Genomic DNA, 18597 nt, shown 5'->3' on the forward strand with positions numbered 1-18597 from the left:
TCCTTTAACTGTGAAAGAGAAGTTAAACCAGAAGCTTAAAAAGGGTTCGTCTTTGAGCTAATATGTTATAGCAACACACTATCGCGTTGATATTCTTACGACGCAACGCGCGAGGTTACTTTTGAGCTCGCAATCATGCCACCTTGCTCTGACTTAATGAAATCGTGGCAGCGACAACCCCACGAGATCGAAGCTGCTGTGAGACCTAATGGCGTGATGTGAAACACCTGGCGCTCACCTGATCTAACAGCTGATTGGTTTAGAAGTTTGATCAATGACATGGCGTGTCATAGAGTATTTTAATTCGTTTGTTTACTCGTAAATGCTGTTATTTTTATTAGTCTGCCATCAGAAAACACTGGTGGATACACTCAGCTTATACTACAGATACTTGCTGACAAATGAAGCAGTGCTGCCTTCAGCCACAGAATGAATCAGCTGCAGGTTCATCATCATCATCTGCTCATGACACTGAGGATGTCTTTTTTTTTTTATTGTACAGTTGTACAATATAATTCATATAAAGCATTATCAGGCTAAGATGCTTGTAATTCCTTACGTTTCTAAAGTAATAACTCCTGAAACACAATGAGTTTATTACAGTGTTTTGATTAGTTTTACTGATAGTCAAACAAGCCCCTTTGTATAAAGAGTCAGTCAGTCAGTTTGAGAGTGACAGCAGGAGGCCACCTGTTTCGTTTATAAATATAAGCCCTCACCAAGATTTAAGATTCTAACCAGACAATCCACCTTTCTGCACAGCTCAGTTCTACACATTTCAGCTGGAACTCTAGTTCAAAGTCATTTTGATTACACTGCCATCTCCTGGTAATCGAGATAATTACAACACCTCAAAAACAAATCACAAAAGACTCAAAATAAATTGAAATAGGTTACACTAAATGTCCATCCACAAACACATTATATATATATATATATATATATAATATATATATATATATATATATAGGTATTTTAAGTGTTATTTAGAGGACCACAATGTTAATAAGCTTTCAGGCTTTATTGTGTTGAATGTGCAGTGATCAGTGTTATATGTATTTTTTTGTATTTTTTGTTAGGTGTTTTTTATCATTAAATTTATTCATTCAGTTATTCATGTCTGTGGACTTTATGTTTCTAATGTTTTATTATGCATCTTCTCTGTCGCAACAGACTGGACTAGTACTAATTCACCTTAAAACATGATTCCAGTGAGATTTAATTAAATTATTATCATTATTATGAAATACAGTAAAAGAGTGATCCTTTCTGAATGTAGGGACCAGTGTTTCTACCTTTGTCTTGTGCTCAGTGTATGATGAAGACCTAAAAAAAACTGTGACATGAATAATGTTTTGAAATATGGTTAAAACTCACAGTGAGAACTTCACACAGCAATGGAAGGAGGATGAACTATGCTGATATTCAACACTTTACAGGCATCAAGTTGTTCAAATATAGCTGGTAAACACTGATACATGAGTAAAAATGATAAATTATTCTGCATAGAGCTGCAAATACTGATTATTTTCATTGTCTTTTAATCTGTTGATTTTTTTCGTCAAAGGGCTTTGACAAGGAATTTTCCCATGTCCTTATCATTTAACCTATAAAATGTCAACCTTACTGAAATTGATTAATAAGGGCGTTTTACTAAATTAATTTTCCTGTGGAACAACTAATTTCTTAATTTACTCACCATTTCAGCTCCAGTTCTGCATAATGAGTTATTTTACTATTGACACTTAAAGTACATAATACTCCATCGCTACTTTAGTAAGTAAGCATCTGAATACCTCCACCACTGTGGATATGTAATATATGTTGTAAATGTGAGTTTTAATCTTATTCAGAATTTCATAAAGCTAATTATTAAAAAAAATAAAAAAAAAACAGCTCCTTTTATCGTGTTGTTGTGATCATAAAGTGATCCCTGCTAGTTTTAATATACTCTAAGCTTATATCTGCAGACTGCTCCTTTAATGTCAGAGGGAATATTACAGGATTATTACAGTTATATTTTCATGCAACACCAGCATGCACCACACACACACACACACACACACACAGTGTTGTCCCAGAGGAACATGATGAGCGCCCAGGCCATTAACAGATGCAGTAAGCCCTTTAAGTATGAATCCCTGCCCTTCCTCCCCGGTTCATCCCTCAGCTCCTCCCGGTTAAAACGTGACACACATCAGTTGTGTGACAGGTCACGTGACGGCCGTAGCGCTGATCCGGAAGGAGGGAGGGAAGGAGGGGAGGGGGGAGGAGGAGGAGGAGGAGGAGGGGGCGGCTGATGTTGCCGAGAAACTGCGTCAGGTCAGCTGGAGACAGCCTGAATCATGAAGGAAGCGCTGCACGTAAACTTCAAAATAAAACTCAAAAAAGCTGCTTGGCTGTAGGCTATAACCATTACTAAATTTGAGATGTTTACATTTGCATGGAGGATCATATGCGAGTCACAGACACAAACTACTGACAGTGAGTTATAACCCAACTCTCTATTATTCTTGTTCTTGTTTTACATTATTTCCATCTGTAAAACGTATGAAACTTTAAGCCTCAATCCACATAGCTACACAAAAAAGGAGCTCCAGTGTTAAAACTGAGAACACAGGATCAAACTGATCGTTTATGAGAGTGTTGCCTGAGAAATACAGTACAATTCCGGCATCTTAAATCTGTACAATAGTTACTGTATGTACATAAAATTTCATGCAATTCTCTGCCGCTAATACAACTTGAAATGACTTTTAATAACCTATCGACCTTATGAGCCCAGCTTGTCTGACAGCAGTGGCGTGAGATGCTCTAATGGTGTTTTAAACAAATTGTTTGCTATTTATTCAGCCATTAGTAACAATACTAGAAGTGTAAATTTTCCAGGATTTCTGAGGACTCACAACATGTTGGCATGGATTGGTTTATCAAATGGGACCTGAGCCTCTGAATGAAGTCAATGCAAAACAACTACAAAGAAACTACAAACGACTACAGATGTAACACAGCTACAAATACACAATACAGACGAAATTATGTGAAAATGATTCAATACCACCAACAAGAAACATGAAATGACCACAAAGAGACCAGAAATGACCATGGAGAGACACAATACCACAACCAAGACATGCAAAACAATTACAAAGAGACAAAACAACCACACGGAGACTACACATTTTTTTATTACCAGTCCATGCATGTTGGAGAACTGATCCCCTCACCATGATGCTTATGCTTATACCAACGACTACTGTTATATATGTGTACTTCTTCCACAAACATCTATCGAGCTACCTGACCACGCGGTCTTTTATTTTGAAAGGCGTAACCGGACGTCCTGTGTCACATCGGCTCTCTTGACTCTGGTGTTGGAGACCAGTCCAGCTCGCCTGCATTCCTCCTCTCTCCGAAGCCTGACCGATAGAGACAGAGAAAGAAAGGAGGGAGGGAGGGAGGGGGAAGAGAAAACACGAATTATAATTCACAACCGTGTTGGATTTTTATGAACCACGGAGTCGACTCGTTACCGGACGCGCCGACCAGATGAGGCGACGACAAAAAAAATAGAAATAACCGTTAAGACAACACTGCTGCTACTGCTACTGCTGCTTCGGACCTACAACACCGATTAATTAAAAAGGCGTTTTTCCTCTATAATGACGGGACTTAGCGTTGATGTGCCTGTGTAGGTCATCTATTGAAAGGCAGCTTTGGTGAAACAACCTACAGCCTTTCCACGGCGGATATCTCCTTTTTCTTTTTTTAAAATGAGGATTTACAAGATGGCTGATGACAGCTAGCCCCAACAAGGACAGAAAAGCGACGTCCCCTTTAAGACTAGCAGGGTATATTTTTGTATTTTTATGAGTTAAATATATAAATATGGCCGCTTTAATACATAATGAGCATAGCCTGTATTAGCAACGACCGTCCTTGTCGGGAAACGGTGCCTATGTAGTGTTTATCTGTACCTGTGCTATGGTAGAAAATGGTGAGGTGACGTCTGAGGTAATTTACACGATTTAACCGAGATAAGGAAGTAGATAAATATGTTGTTGGCTAAAGGCTGAGCTGAATAAGGTGGAGACCAAAGTGAAGAAGAAAAGAGGCCATAGCTGAGTAAAAATACTGAAGATATTTGATAGATGTGTCGGAGGGGGGGGACCAAAAGGCTCTGCAACAGCAGCCAACATTCCTGCGGATCCTAAAACCCTTTGTTTTGTGCGCAGGAGCTGGACTCGACTATTAAAACGATTAACTATGCAGTAAACAGCCAGGAAATGATGCCCCCGGTATGATTTTCCTGTTATAATGAGATTATAAGGCCTTTGTTGTCGACAGAAAACTGGTAGAAAAGAAAACTCGAGGCCTTGTCTATGTGTGTGTGTGTGTGTACAGATATGCGAAGCTGTGGCCACATAGCAGGCGTTATATTCATCAAATAGAAATGTCGCTCTTTGTGTCAGATTAAAGAAAAAAGGCTGGAGGCGGCCCATGTTGTTGGTCTGACCCGTGAGGAGGTTATTTCTTGTCTTGTATGTATAATTAAATCGTTGGTGGAGGCTCCTCGGATACTTATTTATGATTCAGCGGACAAAAGCACTGCGCTGCGTTGTGATTATTCAGAGAAATCAGGCGTCCTTGAGGTCCTGATCAAACAGATTCAGGTTTTTAAACAACAAAAAAATAATCTCCGTGCGTGTGTGTGTATGTGTGGATAGTAATCAGGGTGTGGACTCCAGCAGTCCTTTCTCATGCTTTTCATGCTTCGTTTGTTGGTCTGAATTGGTCCACAGTCAGTCATAATCCGAAGCTCCTCAAGGTAAGGGCCTGAGCAGGCAGCAGAGATCAAGTGTCTTTTCATGTAGATTGATTCACCTCACGAGCATATAAGTAATTATGTAGATATTTAGTTCTCTGTGCCTTGTTTGCATATCATGGTTTACCTGTAGCTGACAGGCGTTTAGCTTCCTGTAGGCCTATAAACACACACAGGCTGTAAAGGCAGGCCCAGTGTGTGTGTGATTTAGAGGAAATTAAAGCACCGTTTACTGTAATCTGTGTAACGTCAGCTCCTGCTGTGTGTGCTGAAATCAGCAAGGTGTTGTCATCATCGCCTCAAGCCTTTCTCTGGACAAAATTTTCTGGAATTTGCCTTCATGCTGCAGCAATAAGCAATACTTGTCATCTGTCAGGGAGACTGGTCTAATTTGGTCACAAGGGTTGAAGTATAGAGTCCGGTCTTTCAGGACGGCATCGGGGTCTGTTTTTACCTTTTTCTGAAGACTGGCTTTGAGAGTGTCAGGTTTCCTGTGAGACCTAGAGGTGTGGAAGAAGTGGGAAACAGTTAGTGTATGCCTGCCTGCACCATGATGGCCTCTGACATGGCTGAGACGTGGAGGAACTGTTTTGAGGAGGAGCTCATCTGCCCCATCTGCCTGCACGTGTTCTCAGATCCCATCCAGCTGCCCTGCAAGCACAACTTCTGCCGGGGCTGCATCAGCGAGGCCTGGGCCAAAGACTCCTCGCTGGCCCGCTGCCCTGAGTGCAATCATGCTTACACGCAGAAGCCCAGCCTGGAGAAGAACCACAAACTGTCCAACATAGTTGAGAAGTACAACGCCCTGAGCGTGGAGAAGGCCACCACGCCGGCGCTGCAGTGCATCCTGTGCCGCCGAGGCCCCCCGCTCCCTGCGGTGAAAGTCTGCCTGCGCTGCAACGCCCCGTGCTGCCAGTCCCACGTCCAGACACACCTGCAGCAGCCGTGCTCAGCCCTGGGGCACCTGTTGGTGGAGGCAGAGGCGGTGAAGGCCTGGACCTGCCCGCAGCACGATGAGTACAGGCTGTACCACTGCGAGGCAGAGCAGACGGCGGTGTGTCAGTACTGCTGTTTTGCCCGCTGCCACCCCAGCCACGGCCACGCCGTCACTGATGTGGAGCTGAGACGCAACGACATCAGAGTAAGACCAATCAAGTATTGTGCATGTACATTAAACAAACACATACTTGTTCATGCACTTCTTGTTTCTGCTCAGGGCGTAGTGGTCACACTCATACTGTGAGAGAAACAGAAATACAGCTAGATGATGTCAGATCTTGCAATAGAGTAAAAATGATAATTGAGTTATCAATTAGCTGCTTTTTAAAAGCAAAAATAGCAAAGATTCTCTGGTTTCAGCTCCTCAGATGTGAATATTTTCTGTTTTTCTTCACCCTCTATGATAGAAAACTGAATATGTTTTGAGTTTTGGACTGTTGGTCACACAAAACAGGACATTTGGAGACATTACCTTCACTGTTTTCCTATTTACTGACATTTTATAGACCAAACTTTTGATTAATCAATCGAGAACATAATCGGTAGATAAATCAATAATGAAAATAATCATTAGTTCCATCCCTGTCTGTAAGAATTTGTCAATTCATGGGTGGTCAATAAGTGTTCACTCAGGTACCAAAATGTAGCTTTGTGCATTCATAACAGCATCACACAAGCACAGCGCAGTGAGGTCATTTTCATCCACTTTGTAGAACAAAGGGCATATTTTAATGTCTTTCTTTGCCACATTAAAGGCATAAAGTGGAGATTTTTGGGATCCAAAGCTTTCAGGATCTATTCTCAGTCATTTATTGAATCACAATAAAAAAGCAGAATTTCCCATTTTAAGAAACAATTGCATTTCGAGTGTTTTCCAGCATCTGTGCTCAAGTCTATCTTGTGCATTTTGCAGTTGTGATCCACTCCAGCCTCTGTTCTCATCTGTTGGAATGACAAACAATGCAGTCGAGGGTGGAACAATGAGGGGCCCTCAGAGGGCCTTATCTCCCCGGCACAGGTGCATCCTAGCTCAGGGATCGCCAGTTGTGAAGGAGGCAGGGGGGTGGGAGCAGAGTCGAGGGGAAGGAGGATTAAAGTGATTCGTCATTTGATTCTGCGGTCTACTTGGGGTTTTTTATTAACCTCTTCTCTTCTTGGGGGTTTGGTGCTTGATGTCATCGGTTCGAGCAGAGGCTGGAGTGGTTCCCTCCCACCCATTTTTTTTTTTCTTTTTAAAGGTTTGTGTGACAGGGAAGTTTAGTCAGAGGGAGAACCGTGAAGTCTCCACTGCTGACTGACTCATGTAGTTCACCCAACACCCTCTTTAGGTGTTAACCGTGTCATGGAAGGGTGCGTTTCCTGTCGGTAATGCTATGACTCAGCTTTATGTGTAGTTAATCGGTCGCCTGGGGCACAGGAAGGGCCGTCGGGTGGGACCTGGTCTGAATTTAAAAGCTGTATTATCAAAATCCTTCACATCTACAGCTTTTACAACATCATCCATAATCAGGCTGGGCGACTAGAGGAGCCTGACTAATTCTGGATTTTTGACCCTGATGCAGATATCACTTATAATATCTTTGTAAAATCTGACTGTAAAATATCCCTTTAAAGGATAACTCTGGGATTCTTGAATGTGGGCGTTATTTCTCCATGTTTTTGGATGTAAATGACTGATAAGGACAAAAATCTTTGCAGTCAGTGCTGTATTGAGCAAGAATGGAAAAACCACTGAACAGCTTCTGCAAAGTAATCAGACAGTGTAGTTGTCCGCCTCAAAGTATGTCGACTAAAAGTGCTTGTTATTATCACTGACAGGTTCAGATGAATTATACATGTTTGACAACATTATGGTTCCTACAGAGATAGACCTGAGAGTAAGATCCTTTTTCTTTTACCAGAAACAGCCATTTCATCGCTCTGCTCAAAGTACCCAGACTTCACTGACAAAAACTGTAATTTTACCCTGCACAACACGAGAACTGCTAATCTAAGAAGTAGACAGATCCCTGATTTAAGTGAAAGTACCACACAACAACACAAAAGTGGAGCTGCAGCTAAAGATTTTCAGTTTCTTTTATCAGCAATTAATCTGATTGTTATTTCTTTGATTCATTGTATGTCATCAATAGTGAAAGGTCCAAGGTGACATTTTCTTTTGCTTGACCAACAGTTCAAAAAGTAGAAAATCTTGATGTGTGAAACACTAGAATCGGCAAATGGTGATAGACTAAAATGCAAATTAATTTTCTGTTGATTGACTTATGGATTATTCAATGCAGCTACAGCAGAAATATTGACAGTGCTGATGTATCAGTCGGATTCAAGCAACTATCATCCCTCATCGACTTTTAGTGGAAACTGGTTCTTGATCATATGACCATATCATGATATCCATTCACAAGATGAATGCTTCTGAGGAGTCGTTTAGTGGAACTGAGTTTTCTCAGGTAAAACAGGAAGAGCTTTTTCTCTCTTACTTCTTCATTGATTGTTAAGTCTAAAAACACATCACAGAATAGTGAAGAAGAGACAATTTAGCATTTTCTCTCAAAGTGGTTTGAGGTAATATAAAAATAGTGTCACTGTTAGAGTTTCAACAATAAAATGTGCCTTAGTTACAACTTCCATCAGTCAGGCTATAACATCCACTACCATCATAAAAATACGTGTAATTTAATGAATCAAGAAAGATCAGCAAGTATCATTTCAGTGTGGCTAGTGTTTAGGCCATAATTCACAAACTGAACTGATCACAAGACAAGATGTAGCAGGATGTGGGTGAAATACCACTTCTGCAGAATGATTTCCTGGGGCAAACGTGTACGTTGACACCAGAAAAAGAAACTTATCACACAGTGACACTGATTTTAGTCACATAAGCCCTGATCCATAAACTTGTTTAAGATATTTGTCTGTCGTGGTAGTGACCACTCCTCCATGTTGAATGTGATTAAGGAATGTAGAGTGGACCCCCTCTCCCTTCCCCTCCACACACACACACACACACACCAGCCCACAGCCACTGCCCTGCTCCTCACCTCCATCAGCCCCCCAGCCCCCACCACCAAATTCACTCACTCAAACCATCCACCAGCCACCCCAAGCAAGGACCGACCTCCCCTCTGGGCCCGCTCTCCTGCTCTGGTGGCTCTGATGGAAAAGACACTGTGGTGAAATGACAGCTAAAGAGCACCCTGCCTCTCTCTAAACCTGCCCCCTCCTCCCTCCCCTAAAGGTATCCCATACATTCAGTTGCCCCACCACCACCACCTCCCCCCTCTCTCTGGGAAGCTTCGGCTCCTTCGACCCTGTTTTTCCCCTGGCTTCTGCTCGGAGCCTAACTCAATCAATCAGCACAACCAGGTCACAGTCCTGGATCTAACCATGCCAACTGTGTGTGTGGGTTTGTGTGTGTGTGTGTGTGTGTGTGTGTGTGTGTGTGAGAGAGAGAGAGAGAGAGAGAGAGAGAGAGAGAGAGAGATATCTAGGGCAGTGGTTCCCAAACATGTGCCACTGAGGCCCAGGAGTATGCAGGTTTTCATTCCTATCAAGCTCTACAGCAGCTGATCACACTGGGAACTAATGATAAAATCAGCTGCTGTTTGGTTGGAATGATTGGACTGTGATGATGAAGCTGACAACGATGATGATGATGATGGTGGTATGTGAACAGACCTTCAGCCTGAGGAAAAACAACTGATTATTGACTCGTGGGATTAATGACTGATTCAGTTTTTAAGCCATGCTAGCAGCTGTCGGTTTGTTCATTCCATCAAACTGAAATATCTCAACAACCATTAAATGGACTGGCACAAATTTATGTGCAGACATTCATGGTTCCCACAGGATGGATCCTACTGATGTTGGTCATCCTCTGACTTTTCTTCTAGCACCATGAGGTTGACATTTTTGTTTTTGAGTAAAATGTCTGCCATAAAATGTCAAACATCAATGTTAGATTCAGGATAACTTGATGATTCCTCAACTTTTCATGATTGTCCAACATTTTTCTTTAGAGATGCAGTAATTATTGCTGATTAATGAATTAATGGAGCTAAAAATGCATATGCAGTAATTACAGTAATTGTTCCAGGCATTTTACAAGCAAAAATATTTGACATTTTCTGGTTTTTGCTTCTCAAATGTGAAGATTTGCTGCTGATCTTGTATCATAATGGCTGAAATATACTCGGTCAAAACAAACATTTTGAAGACGTCACTGTGGGCTCTTGAAAACTAGAAGCAGCTTTCTCACAATTGTTTTGACGTGTTATAGACAACATACTATACTAAAGAGAAATTGATGGGCAGATTAAATGACAAGTTAATCAATGCTAATACACTAAACTACAAAATGGTGAACATGGAAGACATTACAGCTGCTTAGCATCAGCATGTTAGCATTCTCATTGTGAGCATGTTAAGATGCTAATGTTGGCTAGCATAACAGTGGCTTTTTAGCCTTCTGGATCACATTATTTTGCTCTGTACCATCTAATCAGTATGTTTCTCCATCATTGCATGTTGAGCTCCCATTGTTCACATCTCACATTAAATATTAATAACATCGAAGGATTAGCAAATCTGTGTCAATGACATTCCTGCTTTCAGACTAATACAATGTAGGGAGCAACATAAAGGATTGTTGGTGTCATGGGGACCATTTATTTTGGTTTTTATTTATTTTGGCCACCAGCTGAGCCGGATGGGCATTTCCGCTTGGCCTGTCAGCGTCTGCTGTTGTTCACATGCCATCATCCTCCCAAAAATAACAAGTGTTGTTGCCACAACGTTGCCATAGCTCACAGAGCAGCCTCTACTCTGTGAATACATGTGCATCTTTTAGAAATGAAGTGCGGGCCAGAGGAGAGGAGGTGCACCGAGGGGGGAGTAGAGAGAGGAGAGCCGCTGGAGCCTTTTCTGCCTCTGTATGCCCATTTATCTATCTCTGCTCGCTGCCCCCAGCTCCCCCCACATTAGTCCTCACTCGCTAAAAACACAAAATAGCTGTTGGTTGCTATGACAGCATCCCCCTCCCTCCCTCGCTCCCTCCCTCCTCCCTTCCTCCTCCCCCACAGGGATTGTGTGTTGGATGGAGACTAAATTAGCCGGCTCCCGGATCCTAATATCTCAGGCGTGGGGAGGGGGATGCTAGTGGCTAACTGAGGTCACACAACTTTCACAAAGCTCAAGAGTTTCTGTCTTCTCTGTGTCTGTTTCTCACCTCACAGCAAAGCCTGTTAAGACAGCAGGAGCGCGTGGAGGAGCGAGTGCAGGAGATTGAGGAGCAGCTCTGCAAACTCGACTCTGACAAGTGTGTGGTGGAGGTATGTTTTTACATCCTTGCTCTGTGGGTGGAGACGCAACTACACACATTTTTTCAAAGATTCAACATGGTGTTACATAAATCAGGGTCAATTCTGGGTGGACTGATGCATTTGTGTTTCCCCCACAGGACAGGGTGTGTGAGCTGAAGGAGGAGGTGCGCCTGCAGTACCAGCGGATGCACCAGCTCCTGGAGGAGGACCTTGGTCGGACACTGGAGGCTCTGGACCGGGCACAGTCTCGGTTCTGCCAGGAGAACGCTGCCCAGGTTTTGGCCCTGGGAGAACAGCGCCACGAGGCTCAGAAGCTGCTGAGCTCCATCCACACAGCCTTCAGTAAGGCAGAGGAACTGAGCTTCATGAAAAACACCAAACCTGTTAAAATCCTCACAGACAGGTGAGAGAAAAGTTGTTGTACCTGGATTCTTAAAATGGACGTCTAACTTTTTTTGTTTGCAGTTCTGTCATATGCAGGCGATGTTCCTAAGCAGACGTCTTATCTTGAATTTTGCATGTCTCTTGGCACTTGCTGCAGGTCTCAGGCATGTGTGGGCAGCAGTCTCCCTCCTTACAAAGTCGGGAATCTAAACTCTAAACTATTCCTGTCTGAAATCTCAAAAAGAGAGAAGAGCTTGAAGAGAACGCTGGAAGGTAGGAACTCAGAAACACTGTACAAATGCAGGGCATGACAGTCATGAATGTGTTTTTATTTTAATTACCACTTACCTCCTCTTATTTCACACCTCGTCTTTCTCAGCTCCCCTCACCCCTCCCTCGACCTTTCTGCAGTCTGTTCCTGCGTATCCCAGCGGTCAGAGCTCCGGCTCTGGAGCAGAGAAAAGGAAACATTCCACTGCCTTCCCAGAGGGTAATGGGAGCGTCGGAAAAACCACCGCCCCAGGTTTCAAGGACTCCTCCTCCTCTTCCTCATCTTCTTCCTCTTCGTTAGCCAAGCAGCCCTACCTGGGCTCCGGCTCAGCGTCTGGAGAAGGCCAGTCTACCAATCAGCAGCCGCTCGGCCCCTGCGGCCCGCCTCACATCAGCGAGAGCGGCGGGACAGGAAGCGGAAGCGGCTCACTGACTAACCACCATTCAGGCTCCGTGTTCGGCTCCTCACACTTCGCCCCCGGAGGCAGCGGGTCCTCGCACTCCTCCCAGCAGGCCGTGCTGCCTCAGTATGGCGGCCGTAAGATCCTGGTCTGTACGATGGATAACTGCTACTGCTCCGGAGTGCCCTCGGTGTCAGGCCACCGCAGCCATCCTCCGTACCCGCGCTCGGGCTCCTTCCCCTGGGTCAGCGCCCAAGACTACCCCCCTCCCCCTGGCCTGGCCTCTGGAGGTCCGTCCATGCAGGGCTTGGCAGTGAGGGACTGGATAGACGCCTCACAGACACACAGACATGCAGATTTCTACGGGCTGTATGGGCAGCCCTCTACAAAGCACTACGTCACCAGCTAACAGAGTAGACACATACACATAAACACATACACACACACAGATATAGAAACAGGCACCAAAATAGCACACCTTTACCGTCTTATTAACTGGAAAAAAAACAAAATGCAGTTATACTATACACACATTAAAAGAAATGTTTATATCCACACACAGACCTAGAGCATGTACACACATTCGGGGGCAGGGTTGATCTCTTTGTGTTTTTATTTTCTTCCTTTCTTTATTTTCCATCAGTGTTTCATGTAGTGTGTTATGCATAAACGTAAAATGCATAAACAGCCAACAACCGCTAACTCTGGCACAACTCGGCCTAAGAAGAGAGGATGAGCTGCGTCTTTTTTTTTAAATTATTTATAGAGCAGAAGGTGGATTGATAGAAAATGAACTTTTTAATAGAGAATCTTCTCATGCCTTCATGGCTTCTCACTGAGGCTAAAGGGAAAACAGATAATACTGTGCAGTGTTGAGCTTTTCCAGTTTAGCGCCTCATGTTTCTTTGATATAACCACCCCTCCAGTTGTACTGAGGTCAGTTGCCTTATGTTATTAGTGTCATGTTTTTTCTCTGCCCACCTGACTTTGTTTGATAGATCCTTTTAAAGAGGGACCATGGTCCCTTCGTGTCTTTTGATTTTTGTCATCATGGCATTTCTTCCTTTCTTTGCTGAGTTCAGGGATGGATCGTACGGCTTGAACACAAAACGCTCTTCCATGGAACACCCACAACGCACTTGTGGACGCCTTGTTATGCCTGGACTACAGATGCTGACCCACAGAGGGACACTAGAGCTGCGTCTGAAGGGCCGGTTGACCCAGGCCCTCTTGAGTTTCTGGGAATTTGGGCGCTTAATCCTAGCACTCCCTTCCTGCTGCCAGGCTTCCCACAGGACAGAAAATCTTCTGACAGAGACTGTTTCCATTTAGTAGTTACTATGGCTTTGTGTTATTTGGTACAACCATAGGTTTCATGTTTGTCTAGAGAGACTCTGATTTTAGAGAAAAGGGCAAGACAGGACAGACCAAACCAATCAAGCATCTGGAGGATCTGATGATGCTGTAATTGTACTTCCTGCAGGGCAAAGATGTCACTTCCTCTCAATAAGCACACGAGCTCTTGGCTTCCTGTTTGCAGCTGAAAGCATGCAAGGAAGAGTTTTTTTTAAAGCACTCAAATAGAAGAACAGTGATGGAAACAAAAAAAACTGTATGCAGTTTTAAAACGACGAGTGTATGAAAGAAAAGAGCGGTGGGAGGAATTTTTTTCATGAACTTTTTCTAAAAGAATGAGACTGGACTGTGAGATGTAAGCAATGGTTCATCATCCTAAAAAGGAGCTGTTACAACAGTCAACATAAAGAGAAAAAAAACAACATAAAAGTATCTTTTTTTGTAAATATTTTGTGAAATGGAAAAATTACAGACGTGATTTGGAGAAGGGTTCCAAATAAACAAACAAATTTAAACCGGTCTCTGCTGTCAACTCTGTATGTGCAAATCCTGCTTTCTCATGTTCGTTGGAAGGATAAGGATGGCGGTCGTCCATGTTTTTGTTTATTGTCCAATGAAAAAACCAAAACCAACAATGCCTTAGTGCTTTAATACTTTTCCACTTCCCCTCCATGTTTGTGGCGCTCAGCCCTGAGCTCACTGGTTCCCACTGAAGATGAAAAAAAAACAAATAGCAAGAGTATACCAGTGCATTTGTTGGGGACTATTTTCTGCTGCGGATTAATACATATTTCTTCTGTATCTCTGTTTTTTCTACGATCTCCAGCCAGATATGCAGGTCAGGGTTTATCTTTGTGCAATTGTTGTGCTCCTTCAGCCAATAGAAACACAGCTGCACTGTGTTAGGGAGTGGAGAAGTTATTATTCTAGTGTGTCTTCTTATAGACTAGAACATTATCCATAAACCAAACCATAAACTGCAGCACAGCTCTGATGAATATTAGCCTCTTTTATACAGAAAACCCTGCTGTTAAGAAGATCCTTCATAAACCAGTCTTGCTCATTTACACTGAACCAAATGAAGCAGATTTTAGACATCATGTTGCCATTTCTGGAATCAGAGGTGTTCCCCACTGTACACAGACGTCAGTGTTCACGTCATATCAGAATCATTGTAATTAAAAGTTTTTGACTTCATGTCAAAATCTAACTTGTCATCATGAGTGGGAAAACTGACTTTTCAAATCCTCTGGTGGAAACCAAATAAACATGGACACCTCATACCAACTGAAGCCCACTGTTTGATGTTAATAAGCTTAGTTAAATTGATCTAGTGTCATATTTATCAGTATAGTCTTGTTGAATAACAATGGAGCTCCAGTGAGGAACGAGGAATTGGATGTGAAGATAGTGCTTGTTAGTTGGATGAATTATTGTTGGTTTTGGTTCTTTTCATGGGATTTATTTACAATAACTTGCCCTTTAATATTTCCCACATTTGCACAAACACAGCATTTGTACTCAGTGTTTGTTTTTCCGTTTCATACAGTCATCTGCTTACTCTTCATATGACTTTAACAAAAAGTTAAAAAAAAAAAAAAAAAAAAAGGCATCCTCCCACTTGTACCCTAACATCACACGCTCTCTGCTGTTCCCTCTTCAACATGAAAATGAAATGCCCTTTTCTCAGTTTGACAGTTCATCTAATGGTGTGTTTATTCCTCTTAAAAGACACATTAATGGAAGGAAAAACCATTTAAACAAACTTTTAAATATCTCTGTGTCCACCCAGCACAAACAGGGCTCATGGGTATGTGTGGGTGTGGGCCTGCTGAGAGAAAACAGGATGGAGAGAACAAATCTTGAGATGAGTTGTCAGTCAGTGTGTGTGTGTGTGTGTGTGAGAGAGAGAGAGAGAGAGAGAGAGAGAGAGAGAGAGAGTGTTCCCCTCAGCCTGATTAAGCTGTTGCATTACTGCTTCCCCCTACCCAGCACTTTGAGCCTCAATCCCATTCAGTCTGTGGGGATGATCCAGTCAAGTGAGTGAACAGGGAATGAAAATAAAAAAACTATTTTAGCCTGATAAAAGCTCAAGTTTTGTGCATGAAAACTTGACAAAATGAAGCTTTTTTCTTTCAGGAAGGTCATGTGATTTTGCTCAAAAGCCCCAGAACAACAATTTTGGAGAATAACCCTTATTCACTGATACCACTTATACCGTAAATATAAGGAACATCTACAACTCCATCTGCTGAAGATCATGTGATATGATTGAAAGCTCTAACTCAGCTACCACATGGACTCCAGCTGCTGTTTTAATCTAAAGTTTTTCATGGTTTTGTGAGTCTCTGAATGCCATTTCTTTCCCTCTAACGACAACCAGCGGTTCACATACACGTAAAAACAAAGGTTTTAATCATATTGCCTCTTCTCGCTCCACCTTCGGCTTCCTCCCACCTCTTTCCCCTCTTGAGCTGGTGGAAGCAGAGGCCCGATGTGCTGCTTCTATTCTCACGTCAGCAAACCTCAGCAGAGACACAGGCAGCCAAGAACTGTGGGGTCGGAGGTGCAGCATAAATTACAGTGCTGCTTTTCTATCTTTCACTCTTATGACACACACACACACACACACACACACACTGACAAACACTCCTCCCTCCTCTCCTCTCTCGACACACACATTTTCTCACACTTGTGCACACAGCTGCTGAACAGCTGTCTGATCCATGAGAAGAGAGAAAGAGGCAGTAATCTGGTCGCCTACGTCTCCGATATGTATCTCTAACACACAAACACACACTGTCTGGCTCCTTTAAATTACCCACACACTGAGAAGGGAAAAAAGCTTTTACTAACTGATAAAACAACCACAGAACTTTTTGTTCTCTCGTTCTGAAGTTCCCACAAACACGTGTAGATAAAACAGTAAAAAGACTACCAGAAACTCTTTGACCTTTTTAGACTCTACACTTCTCAAAGCACTAATCCATTATAGGAATAGTTTGACATTATGGGAAATAACGTGCAGTGATGTAACACAAAAATCTGGACCCCCTTTCCCCATTTAATATATTATAATTAAAAAAATATAAAGTAACACCTGACACATGCAGTGGTTGTTACTGCAGAGAATTAAAATGGTCTGTCAAATTAGCCAACAGTTTGCTGTTATGTTTGCTATGCTAATAATCTCAATTTACTTACTACATTAAAATTTTCAAATAGATCTAGCTCTCCTCATGTTGGGACCCAATGTCTGTATGTTAAATATAGGGATACAGCTAGCAGCTAGTTAGCTTAGCTTAGCCTGAAGACTGGAATCAAGGGGGAACAGCTAGCTTGGCTCTGTTTGAAGGTAGCAAAATCTGCCCACTAGCACCTCTAAAGCTCTGTAATGAAAACATTATAGCTTCTTAATTTGCACAATTGCAAACAATTGCAAAACTCTTATATTTTGGACTGGTTTGGGCTGTAAAGACAAAAAGATCACACAACATGCTAATAAGTGGGCTTTCTTGGTGTTGTTAAGCAGCAATGTGCATTAAATTATTGGTTTGCATTACATTTGGAGGCACCCTTATTTGCTTTCTTGCTGAGAGTCAGATGAGTCTGAATCTGTATGTTGAATCTAAAACTACAGCTGGCAGCCTGTTAGCTTAGCTCAGCACAAAGACTAGAAGCTGGCCTGGTTCATTCGGTAGGTGTAAGTTAACTATTTAACATATTAAATATTTTTCAATTTCCCTTTGAAACCAGGGCAAAAATGACACATTGTGGTTTTATGGGAGTTCTTGTTTAATTGTGCTGGTAGCTGGATTTTGCTACCTTTTTACAGAGCTAGGCTAATTGTGTCCCACTGTTTCCAGTCATTATGCTAGGCTAAGCTAGCCTACTGCTAGCTGTAGTTCCATGTTCAGTGGACAGAGTAGTATTGATCTTCTCATCTAACTCTCCTCCAAGAGCAAACAAGCGTATTTCCCCAAATGTCTAACTACTCCTTCAAATGTTTCTGAATGTGACTCCCAGGTTGTTTCATATTTTCCATAGCACTTTGTCAGAATTAACAGGGAGTAAAGAGCAACAAATGAGGAACATCATGAGTACATTCTGTCTCTGAAGAGAGAAAGACTGGACAATAAGAAGCTTTGTGAGAAAAGAAGAAGAGGCTGTTTGCTAGCCTCTGAGGCCCTCTGAATCAGTCACATACAATGTTACGCAAAGTAAAACACACAGCGCGGCACTGTTCCTACAGCAGGAACACACAGTCGGACATTAACACCTCCAAAGGTCATCTTATTGGGCAATTATTTTTGACCAGAAAATCATCCGGAGTTCAGTATAAAGACAATGTTATCCTGCTCCCAGAGGCTTTAGAATTATTTTTCAGCTCCGTTTTATTGAGTATAATCTACAATCAGTAATTCTGCCTTTACTTAAGCAGATTTTTTTAAACTAAACTACACTGCATGTATTATTATTTATTAAATCCAATAAAAGCCCAGGGGGCTCACAAGGGGCTCTCAGTGTCTAACTGCTGGTGGTACTCATACCTTACTTAAATTGTAATACTTGATTACAAGTAGAGGTTTGACTTTTAAGTGAAAGTACAGAAGAATTATGAGAAAAATGTACTGAAAGTATCAAAAGTAAAAGTACTCATCATGGAAACTGCTTCTACAGTGTTATTTACTGTCATGATGAATTAATATCTCAAGATAAGATGATTGATGATTTGAGCTACTTTATACCATATTGTCCAGCTCAGTTCATTTTTATTGTCCGACTAAAAGTCCATTAGAAAAAACATACAGTACTGACAAAATACAAATAAAAGAAGAAAGAATATGTGTGTGTGTGTGTGTGTGTGTGTGTGTGTGTGTGTGTGTGTGTATGTTCAATTGAGATCAACTTTTTCAGTGACTGCTTAAACATTAATTTTTAACATTTTCACAGCTTGAAATTGAAATGGTGCCTTGTCAGAGAGCAGGACCTGTAGCTACAGCCTGAAGTCTAATCAGCCACATAACTGACAACACCTGTG

At 42.2% G+C, this 18597-nt stretch overlaps 1 protein-coding gene across 1 annotated transcript; it reads left to right on the top strand.

Annotated features, from left to right (window-relative positions):
* The first annotated feature begins 3357 nt into the window (after positions 1 to 3357).
* On the top strand, positions 3358 to 14071 carry trim8b (tripartite motif containing 8b). Its single transcript, XM_018665592.1, has 5 exons — positions 3358 to 5966; positions 11059 to 11154; positions 11283 to 11548; positions 11687 to 11802; positions 11909 to 14071. The coding sequence occupies exons 1-5, from the start codon at positions 5361 to 5363 to the stop codon at positions 12607 to 12609; spliced, it is 1785 nt and encodes a 594-aa protein (XP_018521108.1). The 5' UTR covers positions 3358 to 5360; the 3' UTR covers positions 12610 to 14071.
* The last annotated feature ends 4526 nt before the right edge of the window (positions 14072 to 18597 follow it).

The sequence above is a fragment of the Lates calcarifer genome, linkage group LG23, assembly GCF_001640805.2.
Source record: "Lates calcarifer isolate ASB-BC8 linkage group LG23, TLL_Latcal_v3, whole genome shotgun sequence".
In the NCBI taxonomy this organism is placed as follows: Eukaryota; Metazoa; Chordata; class Actinopteri; family Centropomidae; genus Lates; species Lates calcarifer.

Excerpts from the sequence above, each read along its gene's own strand:
- trim8b (XM_018665592.1), top strand. The coding sequence starts at position 5,361 with ATGCCTGCCTGCACCATGATGGCCTCTGACATGGCTGAGACGTGGAGG. Across the intron at positions 5,967-11,058 it reads TGAGACGCAACGACATCAGA|CAAAGCCTGTTAAGACAGCA; the intron begins GTAAGACCAATC and ends CTCACCTCACAG. Across the intron at positions 11,549-11,686 it reads GTTAAAATCCTCACAGACAG|GTCTCAGGCATGTGTGGGCA; the intron begins GTGAGAGAAAAG and ends CACTTGCTGCAG.